The sequence below is a fragment of the Acomys minous genome, assembly GCF_964271855.1.
Source record: "Acomys minous genome assembly, chromosome: 1".
NCBI classification, from domain to species: domain Eukaryota; kingdom Metazoa; phylum Chordata; class Mammalia; order Rodentia; family Muridae; genus Acomys; species Acomys minous.
Window position 1 is genome coordinate 73,385,773 of NC_140483.1, and position 18,346 is coordinate 73,404,118.

The 18,346-nt window shown below is 38.8% G+C and overlaps 1 protein-coding gene across 1 annotated transcript in view; it reads left to right on the top strand.

Annotated features, from left to right (window-relative positions):
* The window catches only part of CNTNAP5 (contactin associated protein family member 5), an 893,510-nt gene that overhangs the window by 471,568 nt on the left and 403,596 nt on the right, over nt 1-18,346 (top strand). The window contains exons 9-10 of the mRNA XM_084797079.1: nt 6,672-6,821; nt 10,163-10,334. Of these exons, the coding sequence (XP_084653205.1) occupies nt 6,672-6,821; nt 10,163-10,334 (322 nt within the window). The remainder of the gene's footprint in view (nt 1-6,671; nt 6,822-10,162; nt 10,335-18,346) is intronic.

The following is an 18,346-nucleotide window of genomic DNA, read 5'->3' on the forward strand; positions in this document are numbered from 1 at the left end:
GGATTTGATGACCTCTTCTGTGGTCCCAGGTGATGCATGCAGTGCACAGACAACAAGCAGGCATAATATTCATACATATAAAATACATTAAAAATTAAGTCCTCTGCTTACATGCACATATCACACATGTTTACATCTCTCTCTCTCTCTCTCTCTCTCTCTCTCTCTCTCTCTCTCTCTCTCTCTCTCTCTCTCTCACACACACACACACACACACACACATATACACCAAAAACATGAAGTCAACACTATTAAGTTAAAGTGGTCCAGTAGAAGTGTAAACTAGTAAATATACTTGAGGAATTGTTCTGTGGTTTTCCAAAGGCAGTCATAAGGAATAACCACATAACCCACAAGTTTCACACACAATATACACATAAGAGAATAGAGAAAAACATTCATACCAATGTGTATTCTCAAATATGTAAAGCTTAATTATTCACAGTAATTCAAACTGGAAGCAACACAATTATTAAGGTTCAATAAACACATCGAGAAATAGTAACTCAATGGAATATAATTAAAACACAAACATATATTTTTACTTTACAACTCTGCTACCCTTATTCTCTTTAAGCTAAATAAATCATTAACAAAGTGGAATATATTTTATGTTATATTTGTGAAAATCAAAAAAGCAAATTGCTAGGAGAAGGTGACAGATAAGTATCTAGGGCTAGTGTTACAGTTTTTCAGAAGTGGAAGATATTTTAAAATTGAAAGATGTTCAGTTGTGAACTCTAAGCAAATGAAATATCTAATGTATGGATTATATTTCACTGAAACAGTTACAAAATTAAAATTACAGCTCGATAGGCATGCTGTATTTGTCTGTGGTTCAGGAACTGGCACTGGGGAGGCTGAGAAAGTATGATTGAGACAACCCCCACCCAAATAAACAGGGAAAAAAGACAAAAAAGAGTGCCCTGGATAAAGCCTCTTGCTTCCTTTGTCAGTGTCTATGACAGGAGAACAGTAAGTGACTATTGTGCGCATTAGGAAGTCTCCAGGTGGAGTAGCAACTCTCAGGACTGTCAAGGTGTGCCAATAGCTATTTTACAGTCTGTGTTTTAAAAGTTCACTTGAAAGATTAGAAATCTATTTTCTGTCTATCTATTTTTCTATCTATCTATCTATCTACCTATCTATCTATCTATCTATCTATCATCAGTCTCTCCTCTTTCTCTCTTTCTGCCCCACTTCCCTCTTTTTTCTTTATGTAAAAAAAATTCAGTCTTGACTTGTTTTCATCGAAAACAGGCAGGCTTACGCTCACTGTGTGTCTCATTCTCTACAATCTCCACTTTATATCAACACCAATCTGAGTTTTAGGAAATAAAAGAAGCAGTGAGGGCGAAAGTCAAGAAATTATCTCTTATGTCAACTGAATTTGTTTCTTACTTCCATCATTGCCAGTGATTATTTTAAAAATGTTAGTTCCAATTCTTTGTAGGAAAAAACACAAAAATGGTCTGTAATGCTCTCATTCTATATGTGTTACATTTGATATTTTTAAATATTTATTTTATTTTTAATGACTAGTGGGAGGCTCTGTTTCATACCCATGTGTGGGTGCACACATGGCCCAGAAGCAGGGATCCGATCCTATGAAACAGGAATTGTTGGCAGTTATGAGCCTGCTGATGAGGGTGGTGGAAACTGAACTCAGGTGCTCTGTGAAAAAAGCAAGTGCTCTTAGCTGCAAATCCAACTTTTTTGCCCATACTTCAGTATGTATCCTGAGAAGCCCTAGGATTTCACGTTCTAGGATACTAACAGCATTTTCTTGGTATGATGATTTGTTCTATGTTTTTTTCTAGACAATATTTTAACTCCTAACATGAATCTATCATATTCAAATGAACTAATGCAGTGTTACTTGGAAATACAGGTCATTTTAAACTTTTACTATTATATACAATGGCCTCGTGAAGTATTAACCCTCAGACCTTGGCTGTAGGTCTCATTATTTTAGAATTAGTCCTTCGAGCAGCATCCATGGAAAAGGAGATACTGTATATGTAAGATGTTTGATACTGTGGGTATTTGTGCTTCAAATCAAGACATAGTGTGTTTGTTTCCCTCCACATTAGTGGTTTTCAATATTGTGACACTTTAATAAAGTTCCTCATGTTGTGTTGACCTCATCTATAAAATTATTTTTATTGCTACTTGATAACTGTAATTCTGTTACTGTTATGACTTGCAATGCAAATATCTGACATGCGGTCTCTGTGAAAGAGACCCAAAAGGGTCATAACCCACAGGTTGAGAACCACTACTCTAGATCCTTTAACACTCCCTAGAGGTGGAAGGGAGAGGACAATTCTCAATAGCTATCAATCATGAGGGTCATTACTAATGCTTAAGTAAGAAAAATGGATGTACACAGGAAGTTTTTTTTAATGTGCTGGATCAAGTTTTAAACAAATGGAGAGCTTTCTGAAAAGAAGATGTACAGGGCCACTGAAAACAGAAGCCTTTAAGCTTATGTTTGATAAGAGATATGCAGCTATCTAAAAATATGTTATATACATGTGTTAACCAAGGTTCTCTGAAGGAGTACAACCAACAGACTATATACTGCAAAGGACATCTATTTAATTGGTGTACAAAGTTTCAAGGAGACCTGCACAAAGTGTTGCGCCAGCCAATCACAACACATTCAGTGAACTGAGACCCCCTGTTCAGACCTAGCCAATGAGCAGCTCATTCTTTACAGTTGTGGGGGGAGTGGCAACTGCCTCTGGCAGGAACTCTGGTGCCCCCACTTTGATCACTTCCTTTGGTAGGGAAATCTGGCTCACACACAGAGGAAGAGGAAGCAGGCTATCCAGATGAGACCTGATAGCCTGTAGTCATATGGTGGAGGAGGAGGTTCCCTTCTATCAGAGGACTAGGGGATGGGAATAGGATAGAGGGAGGGAGGGAACGGGAAGATACAAGTGAGGAGATACCAATTGTCATATAATTGGAATAAATTATAATAAGTTAAGATTTACAAAAAATTATCGGATGAGTAGTACAACAATGGTTTTCATACAGTAAGAAAGGCTGAAAATACATTATCTGCTCAGTCTAGAGGCAGATGTATCAGCAGTTCTGGGCTGGTGATGAAGGTCTATAGGATTCCTGGAGAACCCGTAGGCTCATATCACCTTCTGAGGATATGCACCATTGCCTGTTATTCCCAAATAGAAGCCATCTCTTTGGCCCCTGTGCTCTCCAGTAGGGATTTGTATCTCCGGTTATGCCTTAGAATAATTAAATACATTTTTTCCTCATGTTTGTGGTAGGGGCAAGAGAAAAGTAAAGCAGAGAGATGTAAGTACATGTGTTCTGTGCGAAGTTTTGAAGATACTTGTTTAGGCGTGTTCAAGCACCAGAGTATACATATAAAGTCAGAGGACAACCTTTGAGTACAACCTTTCTACCTTGTAAAGAGAAAGGGTTTGAAACTTGCTGTATAAGCAGGGCTAGCTAGCCTGCAAGATTTGCATGTTCTCCTATCTCCACCTCCTATGTCTTACAAGCAAACTGGGATTATAAATGCTATTCCACTGTCTTTGTCTTTTAAGTGGGTCCTGGGGTTAGTAAGGGATGAACTGCAAAGGAATCTGTCCCCCAAACCATATCAACCTCATTGAAGTTATGATTTTTTTTTGGTTAGTTGTTGGTTTGGTTTAGTGCAAATGCCCAAATTCCCTGCATAGACGTTTTGAGGAAATTGATTTGAATAAAATATTCACCAAAACCCTGTTTCAAAGGCTCTTACTGGATCCTCTTCTTAGCCTCGAAAATGAGGACTTGGGTGACTGGTTTCTCCTCATAACTACTTTGATTGTCATACTGTGTTCGTTTCTCTTTCCATTATCTTTGTCTATTTTCTATTATCTATTCCTTTACTATCTGGGAAGATGTCTGCCTTCTAGAATTTTTGCTCAATGGGCTATGAGCTGTCTTCTGCCTACTCTCTGGGATCTTACTATGCTTACTGCAGTAATTATTCTTCCTTCTCTGTCTTACCTACTTGTAAGTTGCAACTCTAAAGTCTATGCATTTGATTCATTATAACAATTTCCCATGCATGTATAAGGCATTTGGATCATATTCACCCCCAGTTGCTCTCTTTCACCTACCTCTTTCCATTCCTATTGATCTCTTCTCTTCCAAACTAGGCCCCTTTCTATGTTCATTGTCTTGGCTTTTAATAACCCATGAGTTTCAGTGCTGTTGATTACAGGAGCATGGCTAGGCACATATACATTCTAAAGTACCATACTCGTGGCTATACAACTGAGGAAAATGCTCTCTTATCCAGTAAATTGTAACTGATTAGAAACCATGGTGGGTTAATGTGTCTCAAGCTCCCCACACTGTATTCAGGGTGGTAGCGGGACAAATCTTGTGTATGTCTCATAGAGGTGATCACAGCTCTTGTGAATTTAAGAGTGCAAATAGTCATGCTATGCCCAGAATCAGCCTGGGTGTCCATTGGCTGAGCTATTAGTCTCTTTGTTTTTCTCATTGCTTTAAACTCAAAGGATGTTGTTTTAATCCTTTTTGCAATTGTGCCTGACTTTTGCCTGTGTGCCATTCTGAACTGCAAAGGCACATGATGTTAATATCTTATTTTTCAACCCCAAGGCTGTTTTGGACTTGTAGTTCTGTCCAGGAGTCTTAGTTCACATGAGTGTCTGGATACTTGACTTGACGTGTCTGCACATACAGTAGAGTAGGAATTATAATCTCTAGTGCCATCTTTAAGAATAGAGATTGCTCCGCTTTGCAGGTGAGGAAACTGTGCTATGAGAGTGAAGGCAGTTCTGCACACAGCAGGCACACTGAGGGTCATCTGAATCATGAGCATGTGTCAGTTCTTTGTTATTGTGGTCTGGCCAGTCAGTATGTCAGTTTTTTTCAGTGTTCAGTGTGCCATACACAGGAGGAGTCTCCATAAGTAACAATTTTGAAAAAGAAGTAACTGACCCTTCATGACCACCTCCTTATGCAGTTTCTTCTGTAAGATAGGTCAGTGTCATAGCACAGCTGAAAGGGATCTGGGGCAAAGACCATGAGAGGTTGTATTTCATAAGTAGCCTCTGCCCTCCAAATGCTCTGGTAATTGCCCTCTGTTCATGTTTGATTCCTTTAACAATGATACCAGATATGGCCATATTTGCAGGTGATGAGTCAGAGCTGAGGGAGGGCAGGTAACTCAGCAATGTTCTCTGATAAACTTAGAAAAAACTATTGGAGACCAAAAGACAGTTTGGTAAATCAAGGTGCATGCCACCAAACCTGACCAGATGAGTTCAAGTTCAGTTCCTCGGATTCAGGTATTGGGAGGAGAAATTCAATTTACATAGATTGTCCTTTTACTTCCACATGTGCACACACACACACACACACACACACACACACACACACACACACACCAATGCACATAGTCAACTAAATATATTAAAATTTCTGTCATAGATGAGGGGAATAAGGGGAAATGGGAGGGATGGAGGAATAGGAGGATATAAGGGATAGGATAACAATTGAGATGTAATATGAATAAATTAATAAAATATATTTATTTTTTCTGCAGTTTTTATTCAGTTAATCTGCATCCTGACTGCAGTAAGAAACTCTCTTTGCCTTACAATGGGGTGGGCTTTGTCCATTTCAGTAATCTGACATGAAAGTAGAAGCAAAATTGTCTAGAGAATGAAATAATGTGGACCATGGGAAGGCTACTGGGGTATTGAAGATGATTTGCCCAAAGCATATTATATTTCTAAATGAAACTGTCCTTGTGTAGCTGAGTTGATTAATGCCATTTACCACCTTGATGAGATCTAAATTTACCCAGGGGCAAACCTCAAGGAACACCCAAGAGGGATTATAGAAATTAAGGGGAGACTGAGAATATCAGTGAGGAACTCCCTTGATTATAGCAGTTGATGTGGAAAAACACATTGTAACTGCATGGGGACCATTCTCTGTTCTGGAGAACTGATTATGGACTCTCTACAGTAGAGAAAGCATGCTAAGCAGCAGGATGTGTTCATCCATCTCTGTTTCCATATTGTGGATGTGATGTGACCTAACCAGCTGCCTCAAGCTCCTGCTGCCTTGATTTGTCTGACATGGCCTATATGCTTGAACTGTGAGATGAAGTGAAACTTTTATCCACTGAGTTAATTTTGTCAGAGTATTTTATCCCAGGAATATTAGAAGACATGGACAAAATAACCTGGTATAATTAAGTCAAGAATTTCGCAGAGCTAGTGAAGTTCAGTGACAGAGAGTTTTGATTCTTGGAACCTTGGGTTTAAACAAAACAAGTGTTGAAAGCTTTTACTAACAACAGGATACAAACTTTTAAAAAGTTGGAGAACTAAAATATCCTATGCCACCTGCATCTCAGGAGACAATTACTGGTATAATTTTGAGGTTTTCTTTTAACAGTTTGTTTTTTCAGCTTTTTCCTCTGCAGTCATGCATCACAATACTAAATAATACACAGCATGTCTTTATTTGGCACAAATGTCCATTATAAGAGTTCATCCCCTTTGTTTCTGAGGCTAACCTATCAGAAATGGTTTAGGAAATGAGACTAAGCTCTGAGGCAGAGGAGAGAGGTGGTCCTCATGGAACTGCCCTTCCTGTTTCTCTTGTAGGCAGTGCATTGAATGATGGCCTGTGGCATTCTGTCAGCATCAATGCCAGGAGAAACCGCGTTACTCTCACATTGGATAATGATGCCGCTTCCCCAGCTCCAGACACTTCCCAGCTGCAGATTTATTCTGGAAATAGTTACTACTTTGGAGGTAAGTTCACCAGTCTTTGCGACTTCAAATAAAAGAGCAGGGAAATTATTCCTGCACGTGCTTTGCTTTGTCAGTTAGACAACCCTGTCCATAATTATGCATGGACACATGCAGCCACATGCAAGCACCAAAGATAACGAAACACAAAACCTCAGACCTCTGTTCAAATATCAGCTATCTAGGCAGTGCTGAGGGCAGAGAGAACTAGTGTTAACTAGAGCTTGGTTACAGAGCTCATAAAAAGAGATTCTTATAACAGTGCTAAGCTCCTTGTTCACACTGCAAGGGAAAAATTCAGATGAAAAATTAGAGAAAAGGAGCTGAGAATTAGCAAGTACCTGCAAGAGGAAAGACTTAAATGGGAGGCCCCATCAGCCTGCTTGGCCATCTAGGTCACTTCATTGTCAGTTTATTTGTGAGCCTCTTCTTCCCTTTATCATGACATAGAGACTATCCTCACCCACTTAGAGTGACAGAGCAATGTGGAGAGGAGCTAGAGGCTCCACAAAGAAATGGGGAGACAAAGTGGGGAGCCATTGCAGTTTCTGAGTAGCAGCTCATTCTAATGTTTGATGAACCCATGCAACACTTCTAGTAACACAAACAAAGACAAACTGGAGTTAGCAAAGCTTATGTGGCATTTTACCATTTTTATAAATGCACCTATGTTGAGTATTTTAAAGGCATGTTTTATTAAAAGATGTGGTTCCTACTTCTCTAGCCCATGGTCTGTTTTACAGAAGCCACATCTAAAGGGGACTTAGTCCCTATGGCTCTGTGGCCTCAAGCTCTTAGGATACAGTCTCTGGACTCCCTTTCTAGAATGTAGAGGACAAGCCCACCTTCAGAATTGCTGGGAGTTAGAAGAAAAAGAAGAGTGCAGGCTTCATGAACCTTAGTGCTGAATGGCTTACTCAGCATGTAAAAAATGTTGGGAGCCACACAGCACTGCATGTGCACCCAACCACATGCACATTCAACTCTCCCACTGCCTTTCATCTACACAGTGCCGAGTGGCAGATTCTTGGAAATATCTTGAAGATATGATAATGAGCCAGTTTTGCCCTAAAGCAGACAGTTCCTTCCCACGTGGTAACTGGAGACAAGTATTGCATAATAGCATCCACTGAAGAGATAGCAAGATGACTCCATGGGAAAATACACTTGTTGCTCAAACCTGAGGACTTGGGTTTTAGCCTTGGAATATATAGTAGGAGAAGAGAAGACACTCTGCAGTTCTTTCTTCTGAGTTCCATACATGCATGGAGGCACATGCATGCCTGCAATATGTCCTGATCATACATAATAACAAAAATGATTATATACTACAGTTACCTGGAGCCTGCCGCATACTAATCACATACTCTACACTGAGCCTCAAACCCTGTAGACTCTTAGTTTCAAAACCTACAAACCATTCCTTTCTTCCCAAGGAAATGTGTGAAAGGCATGAAATGGAAAAAAAATCATTACATAGGTACTGAATACATGTTTAGGGGCTCCTAAGAAGGGAAATGTGTGGCACAAGATCAATACAGATGCATTTTCGCATGAGGAAGGTTCGTAGTCCTTCACCCACAATCACCATTACATACCCAGTGGTATCATATATTTTTAGGTGATGATATGTCAATATGATAGATGATAAGGCTGCATTTGTTGAAATAAAATAATCTGTGGGTTGGAGAGATGTTTAAGTTTTAAAGTGCTTGCTGTGTAAGCATAAACACCTGGATTTGTTTCTTTGGTTTGGTTTTTGGAGACAGGGTCTCTCTGTGAAGCCTTGGCTGTCCTGGATTTGCTTTGTAGACCAGGCTGGCCTTGAACTCACAGTGATCCACCTGCCTTTGCCTCTTGAGTGCTGGGATTAAAGATATGTGCAACCATATCCAGCTTAATATCTGGTTTTGACCCCTAGAACCGAAAGAAAGCCAGAGTCTGTAACACGTGACTGTAATCTTCTGCCACTCTTGCCAGCCTACCTGGTGCATTCAGTGGCAAATAGAAGACATATCATCAAACTAGGTAGAAAGCACCAACTCCTATAGTTGTTTTCTAATTACCATGCATTGTCTGTGGTACTTTTGTGTCCACAGTCATAAATTTTGTCAATCAAAGATTAATAAATTCACAATAATCTGTGGAAAGCTGTAGAGAGTTAGGGTATAAGAAACAGATTCACATCTGTGTTCACTACAGCCCCAGAGTGAAAGCAAATGAATGGGAACCAATGCTGAGTAATGGTTGCAACTACAAGCTGTGCATTCTACATCTCATATAGTATTTCAGTAATGGAGAAAGAATCATGGTCAGGAATTTATTTTCAGACAAAACAGCTTTGAATAACTATGTTATAATAGTCATCTGAAATATCACAGAGGCAAAAATGGCTCTCTCCCCCACAGCTATGATATTGATACACTCTGGGTGCGTTTTCAGGGGTCCTAGAATTAGCACATGAAGATTTATCTATGATTTGATCAGTGTTTAAACAAACCTTCTACACACAGATGACAAACTTAAGGAAGGTGAAAAATGAGTTTCAGCAATAATAGTCAACTTCCATAAATTCTCTCTACAGCTTCAATTAGATGTTGTAGCATCTATTCATTTTATAGTGTGCCTGTGAGCTGTTAACCAGCTGCCGGGCTTCAGCCCTGCAGTGACTGTCTAATAGAGATGGTTGAAATAATTCCACTTTATTTATAGGTTATTGCCATGTTTTCAAGATCATATTACCATATGCTCTGATGCTATTAAGACCATGGAGATGGAGTTTGTAAGAGCACACATACTCATCTACCTGCTTGGTCTTCTCCTGTCTTAATGAGGAGTAGGTTTGCCTGGCTGCAGGTGATACCAAACAATGGCTACAATGCATTTTTATTTTAAAAAGAACACTCTTTAAATGGTGTGTTGTTGATTTTTCTTGTGTGTTGATACAGCCTATAACTATGTGCATTTAAGCCTGCAGATCTCTCAAAGTCTGCATTTGCTTTGCACAGCGTGAAATAAACAAACAAACAAACAAACAACAACAAACCGCTTGGCTTCCTAGTGTACCTTTCTCAAGTGCTAATCCTGTTAATGCTCCTCAGTGGAGGTTAAGGTAAATGTTATAGTAACAATATTCCCTTTGGCACGTTTTTCATTTAAACAGTGACTATCTCCACTCTGCATAATTTCTGCCCCTCTTCCTGATCTTGGATTTACAACAAAAGTGTTCCTTGCTATGATTAAAGAATACCCAAAGAATTGGACCTCAAGGTCTTCCATCAATAGGTTTCCAATGCAATGACTAATCATTTCAGTGCTCTTTATCTTTTTTCTCTGTCTCACAGGGTGCCCTGACAATCACACCAATTCCCAATGCTTAAATCCCATCAAGGCTTTCCAAGGCTGCATGAGGCTCATCTTTATTGATAACCAGCCCAAGGACCTCATTTCAGTTCAGCAAGGTTCCCTGGGGAATTTTAGTGATTTACACATTGATCTGTGTAGCATCAAAGACAGGTAATTATTGTCTTGTCTCCAATGTTTCCTCCACCCTTTCTCATTCTCAGTGTTTTAAATAGGAGTTTTTTAAAGCAAAATTCTAATCTGCTGACATTTGCCACATTAGACGTAATTGAGTTGCCTAATGGAAAATATTTCTGAAATGATTTCAGGCCCAGAGAAAATGGTTTAAATTAGTTGAATCTCTCTTCATGTTGACTTGCAGTAAATGGGATATGCAAATTAAATCAAAATACAAATTTGTGAAAAGATTAAAATTTTATGCATAAACAACATTTGATTACTTTGAAGTTAAGAGTAAAGCATAAGGAAGGGAGAAATTACTCTCTCCTAAACTGTGATTCTTTTCCTGTTATAGGTTATTTTTGTAATAATATCACAAGGATTCAGGAAACTTACAGCTAAGGGTTTGCCTGAGCTTAACATGGATGTCCTCAGTTGAGTATGGCTGATCTTAACTGCCGCCAATTCTACCCACTCATAGTTCCAAATGACCAGACAGTAGGTTAGTGAGAACCAGTACTTTTATTCAACAACCCAGAAATCCAGCATGGCTTCCCTTGTGGTGGAAGTTTCTAGATTTAAAACCAGAAAACAAAAAAGAATGAATGCCAAATTTCAGCAGTATTTTTCCATGTTCCTCCTGTAGTACCTAACTACTTCATTCTTCTAACTTTGCTTACTCCTCTTAAGATATCAACAAACCAGTGAGTAATGGAGATTTGTTAAGTGTCTAGCTAAGTGTTGGTGTTAGAGGCTCTTGTCTACATTAATTAGCCATTGCTACAAACTGATACATACTCTAATTTCTGAAACATGATGTACCAGTAAGGAAACACAATACCAGTAGCTTGGTACAACTGTGAAAAAATGATGAATGAGATGGAGGAATTTTGGGTAGGTGATTATATATATCTTAAAGGATGAGGCAAAATCAGTCTTGTCCAAAGTGAGAATAGACAGAAGGTAGTAGGAGATAGTGCCACAATATGGCATGGAAACAGAATGTAATTTGTAAATATTACTTTTGTATCTAATATTTCTAGTAGTCTAATTAATTTTATAACAAATAGCATATGATAGTTTCTTACAATACATATTTTCTGAGAAGCAATTAACTAATAAATTGACAGGCTATAGTTCAGTTGATTTTATATAATTCATGTGCAGAGAAGGCATGTGGCTTCTACCTAGCTGGGGATGTAGACCTGGAATCAACACAAAGAGGGCCTTTGTGCTATAAGATTGTGGTTTCATGTTCTATGTGAATGCTGATAAGGAACCCCATCAGATTTGGCTAGAAACAAGAGTTGAGAATAATGTAGGGTGGAGTTAAGAAAGTTCAGGAAGTAATTACACCACTGTGGGGGAGAAAGGTAAAAAGTTTCAGGAACGTTTACTGGGGATCATGGGAAATCAGCTATGCAGAAATCAGCTATGCCTCTGCTAATGTTGGAAAAGACCACTATATTTAGATGGATCATTAACACACATTTCTGATAATTGCTCATGGGATCGCCAACACATACCACATTGAATTTTTGATTCCTGTGCCTTTTTTACACTTGACCAGCTGGGAAAGTGTGTAATAAAATTTGTGCTTCATTAAAATGTGCTAATTTCAAAGTCTGCAAATCAAAGTTATTACAGGAAATGTGTACCACCCTAAGTCTAAATTCCTGGCAAGGAAAAAGCTTCCAAATTCATCAGCTGGTGCAGTATTTTATGTATTACAGATCAATAAGGAACATTTGTCAGTTGGGATCTCTTTAATACCTTAGTATACAGTCAAGGAAGCTCTCATTATTTTTGATTACATAGAAGTCATTGCCAGATATCTATCTTGGACCAATATTTTTATGTAATTGTAGACTTGAGTAGTTGTATTACTTTCAGAAGTGTTTTGTTTAGTGTTTCCTTTAGTGAGTAAATGGTATGTTTCTTTTGAATTGCAGTCACTTTCTATAACAAAATGGAAGCCATTGTCCCCAGCTTTGTTTGGTCCCTTATAGATCTAATTTACATTTGCTTGAAATCAGGAAGGTAGGCAAGGGGTTACAAATGCAAGTGGTTCTTGCTTTTTCTGTTTGCTTTTAATTTTTGTAATCAAGATAAAGTCATAATGAAAGTAAACTAGTAGTAGCAATTGGTTTGAGGAAAGAAAATATGTGGGATAGATGCATAAAACAAAAAGGCAATTTGTTAGAGGTCAGGCTACTAGGGAAAGCCTCACTGCTTTGCTTAAGGGCATACAGTGAGGTCTCTGGGGTTCCCTACCCATATGAAACAGTGAGTTCCATTTCTTGAGAAATTTCTCAAATGTTCTGCTTTTCCTGTGTTAACCAGTGTGATCTTAAAGTGCTAGCCAGCTGATATGAATTTGCCTGGTAGAGAGAGCAGCGACTGTGGTTCTCCAACCTGTGTTCCTGATAACAAGTCCGTGGAGGCTTGAGTGTCTCTTCTTGGACAACAGATACTAAGAATTATATCCTGGCCTTCTATGTGCTTTTTCTCCTTCAAAGTGAAATGAGGCCCACATACACATCCTGGCTTCTTCTCTTTCCTTGTTCCCAACTGTGCCTCTTACATTCTTCAATATTGTAGTACTTGTCATTTCAGAGGGATATCAGATATGGGAAGGCCATGGCAGTCTTCAATAAAAAGAGAAAAAGTTTCTTAAATCCTAATTGCATAGTCAGTGGGCTCTTAGAAGCCTTTGAAATGAGGTCTGCAGACTGGTGTGTTCTGTTTCCTTTGAACGGTTTAAAGTTAGCCCTTGAGACATCATTTTATGGTTGGAGAAACATCTCATTGGCTAAAAGTACTTGCTTCATGAGCATGAAGATATGAGTTCAGATGCCAACACATAAGTAACAAGGTAAGGATAGTAACACATGACCACCAATAACCCTAGTGTTATGGGAGTTAGAGTTGAAAGTTTCTGGAGCTTTCTGGCTGTCAGCCTAGTTAGAAGTACAACAACCCAACCACACACACACACACACACACACACACACACACACACACACACGCAAAAAAAAAAAAAAACCAACATAATTAATGTATGCTCCAGATTCAAGAAAAAGAACACTCCTCAAAAGAATATGATGGAAAATGATAAAGGAGGATATTTGGTACCCCACTCCTGCCTCCACACTTGTTCACAGGCATGAATGTTTGTGCATACATTCACATGACATGTCCCAACACACAACAAATAATGTTGATGAAACTTTATTAAGACTGACAGACAATGATTTTTCTGCAGTTCTTTGGAATGCCAGGGAAATTTTGGATGTCACAAGTCCAAATCCCTTTAGCCCACCCTGATACAGCAATACAATTGAGGGAGGTTGTTAGATATAATCTAGTCCCCACTATAGAACATACAGGAGGGTACAAAATTGATGATGGAGTCAGGACTTATTGTTCTTTGTCTCTGCTTTGTATCCTATCGAGATATCCTTCTAACACTTTTGAAAATGCAAACCATTTATTTTTCCCACAGTATAGATGACATACAAAACATTATATTCAGTTCCACGTAGTCAAATATGTCAGAAAGCGTAATTTCTCACTCTGTATCTGGTTCTTTTTTCCTAGCACATTTTCTTCTAAGAAAAGCTTATGTTCCATTCTCTAGTCAAGTTTCTTAGCTTCCCAGCTTGAGCATGGGGAGATGCAAACACAGAGGATGAGAAAACATTATGTTGGATAACCTCCACAAACAGAGTCCTGCTACATCCCACCCCATGTGTGGGAGTGTGTTAAAAAACAGTGGGTGATATATAAAGATGCACTGTGGGGCAAAACATATGTCTGAACTCTTCAGTAAAACTGTCAGCCTTTAGATCAGGTGCCAAGAAAGCCATGCAATGTGTAGGCAATGCCTACACAATCTGAGCATTTCTCTCTAAATGAAAAATGTTAAAATATGGTATTCTCCCTTCATGCATGAAGTGGGCAAAAATCAAAATAGGATTAGCTCTTCTGGTTTTTTGTTGGTTTGTCTGTTTTATTTTCTTTATTTTCTTTTTAAATTTATCACTTTTATGGTACTGTTTCCTGGAAGAAAATGAAAGTCTGTATTTTATTTAGTAGTTACTGAGGAAACATTCTTTAACTATTACTTCCTTTATTCTTTAAATATTACTTCCTTTAACTATATCCATAGTTCAAGTGTGGCTGGTGCACAATGCAACTTGGTAGAAATTAAATTTGGAGGGCTTTGAGATAATTCAGTAGTTAAGAGCCATTGTTGCTCTGGGAGAGGATCCAAGTTCCATTCCCAGTACCCACATTGGTGACTCATAAGCACTTATAACTGTAGCTACAGTAGACTTCACTGCCTCTTCCAGCCTCCATGGGTACCTGGCCTCCCATGCACATAATCATACAGAGATACATACATATAATAGAAAAATAAAGTAAATATTTGAGGAATAAATTATAGACAAAATATCTAGGCACCAACCTGGAACTTGGGAAGAGACATGCTTGCAATTTTAAGATGTTTTCTTCTGATTCTAGAGAACATTCACATTTGGGGTCTCTGAGGTTGTCACCATTACCTAGAGAAGTTCACGAACTGTTTGTTCATGGTCACATGTCTGGTGATCACAATGAACACAGATTCACCTCCATTGTTTGCCAAATCTTGAGTCTATGGAATTGTGCAGGGTCTGTTGCTAAAATTCAACAGAAGTGAAAGGGGAAGGTAACGTCAAAGAAGGAGGAGGACCTGAAGTTTGGGCTACATCTATGGAGATTAAGAAGCATAGACCAGGCACTTGTGCATGGCACAGGGTAGGACTGAGAGTATGGGACGTATTGAGCATCTGTTTGCATGATCTGTAGGCTGCCTAGTAATAAACTGAAGTCAAAACCAGAGGAACTAGCCACCACAACAAAAAAAATCTACATTCTAAGCAGGAGTCAATTTAGTAGCTTATCTTTTAATAATACTTAATATGAACCATGGAGAGAGAGAGAGACAGAGAGAAAGGGGGGGAGAGAGAAAGAGACAGAGACAGAGAGAGACGGAGAGAGATGGAGAGAGACAGAGACAGACAGGGACATAGACACACAGAGAGAGACAGAGAGAGAGACAGAAAAAGACACACACAGAGAGACACATACAGATTGAGAGAGAGAGAGAGAGGGAGATGGAGAGACTGAGAAAGAAAGACAGAGACAGAGATCCAAATTATAGTAGAGATCATCATTACCTACATTTCTTAATACCTGAGTTTGGAATTCACCACCCACATAAAAATTGGGCAGAGTGGTGTACTTACAAGCCCAAGATGGGGAGGCAGAGACAGGAGGCTCTCTAGCTTTCTCAGACCCATGAGTTTCGCTAAATCAGAGGGTTGCAGATTTAGTGAGGAATCCTGCTTCAAAATAAGAATGGTATATAGAGTGATTGAGAAAGATGTAGCATTGACCTCTATCCTTCCTGTGCACAGCACACATGTGCACAAACATCTTCCACCACATGTGCACACACAACAAATGTACGTGTTACTATCCATGCTGCTTATTGTCAGAGCCTTGTAAAGGACATCTTGAGACTCAGATCACACTGAGATCTAAGCTTTCCAGTAGAAATCTTGGCTTTAACTAGTTTATGGGAATGATTATGGGAGAGAAGAAGGACATAATTAACCTGAAATGACTGTTCTGGGCAGGTAGAGTCTTAGCTACATCAGTATGTGCAGGTCCATCTGTAATTGCCCTCTGGGGTGGGGCAAGGGCTGAATCATCCATCTGTTCCTTAAAAGTTGGTTGGAGAAGTGCTTGTAAGGAACATGAAACTGTATCTAATTGTTTTAAATAGCCTTGAAGGAAGGCATTTGTGCTGTCTTATAAGACTGATCTCTCTTGTCCCTTGGGTATATAGGAAAAGGAAATCAATCTGTTGAGAAAGAGCCCCTGTTCTCTTGGGCACAAGGAAGGTCACAGTTTTGGTTTGAATGTAGAATGTCCTCCAAAGTCACATTTGTTTGAATACATGGATCCCAACAGGAGGTGCGGTTTAGGAAGGCTGTGTGAACTATGAGGAGATGGAGCTTCAATGGAGGAAGTGGAGCACTGGGGTGGGCCTTGATGTTTGGTAGCAGGGACTACTTGCTGTTCCATTTTGTTTTCCCGCCAGCAGCTTTCTGTTCCTGTCTCCATGTTTCCACTGCCACTGTGGATAGTATCCCTTAAAACTACAAACCAGAAAACTTTAATTTATTTCCTGTCAGATATTTTGTCATAGTATTGAGACAAATAACTAAGTCAGACACTGAAATGATTTGATTCACAGAAAATACAAACAGCCAACCACACTGAAGGTGGAACTTTACATTTCCCACAAGGCTGTAGTGAAGAGTTCCACTCACAATTTGAAACAGCAATGTTTAAAAGAAAGTGTAACTTTTCTCTGACACCTGGTAACTGAAATTTCATTAACTGAAAACTAACCCCATTGTCAACTAATATGACCAGCTCAGCCCCTCCATGGCGAGCCTAGGGTGCCTTCTGCTTCATGGATGTGTCTGGCACCACATGCAGGGACTAACATACTTTTAATTTTAGAGAGAAAGGATGAATATGGCAGCTATGGGTGCTATTCAAATACATGTTTTTTGAAGGACTTCACCATAGTTCTCAGTCTAGGATTCTAGAACAAGTCAAACAAAGGCTTCAACAATTCAGCATTTGAAAATGGAATACTGACACTCATGAAATAAAGATCAAAAAGCTCATACACCGCCCAGTATATCACTTAAAGAGATTGATGTTTATAATAACAAGAAATGGAGAAAGTGGTCAGGTCAAATCCTGCGGAATAGCAGGTATTGTTTTAAGTTTTCTTGCTCTGACTTTTTTTTTTTGTAAAATGTAATCTAAAAGAACATTGAGCTGTTGTACTGAATGTTCTCCATAAGCATTCTTAAAATGTATGTCAACAGAAAAATATGACTTGAAAACCTGTAAACAGAAGTCTTGAACTTAAAAAAAGAGAATAAAGAAAGGAAGAAAGAAAGAAAGAAAGAAAGAAAAAAAGTGTAACAGTGACCCAGTAAATTTTCCCAAGAGCTTGTTCTAACATCTTTTGTTTGGCAAATAAGGTACAGGGTGGATGTTCAGAAGCATTAAGAAAGCTGCCCTCAGGAGTTGCCTACCCTGTCTTTCTTGAAAAATAAGGGAAAAAATGTAGTCTTGAAACACAGAAGCCAAGGAAGATTTTGGCATATATAGAAACATGAGAAAAAGATGAATTGAAATTCCCAAATCACTTTCATGAAGCAGACGCATTTGTAAATTAATACTTAGAAGACAAAAGATTCCTCTGTATTGATCTCTTCCCAGGGTCAATGTCTCAGTAAGCCTTCATCTGTCACTCTGATAGGGGCTTTGCATCTGTTTATCATATTAATGAGACTCCCTGAGGCACAATGACAGTGACATTTGGTTTGTTCCTTCTCTCTGTTGATGTATACTCTTTGGTTCTGAGAGAAGTTTTGGTCCCAAATGATTACTATTGTCAATATCATTAAAAGATATAATTAGATGGAAAAGGTGCTTAATACTTTGAGTTAGTGAGAAAATTAGATCCATTTGCTCAGGTCTCATTACTGCTTATGTGTAGTCGCCATCACTTTACCTTTTCAAATGCCTAAAGGAAGTAGTTAATTCTCTACATGTGATAAAAGAAGTCTGGTACTAACATACTCCCCCTTACCTTACACAAGAATCAAACTCCAGATGATTGAGAACAAAGGACAGAAAGATCTTCAAGTTCACAGCAAGGAAGACAACAATCGTTTGAGTCCCATGGATAGCAGCATGCCAGTCAAGGTGGCATTGCCTTGAAAAATTTACCTACATAACCCAGTGTATGTTCTGGACAAGTGATTAATGCTTTGGTTTGAGTAGGGGAACAGGTTTCAAATGTTCCCTAGAGGTTTTCAGTTACATTAAAAGCAGGTATTCATTTAGGCACAGTGGTACATACC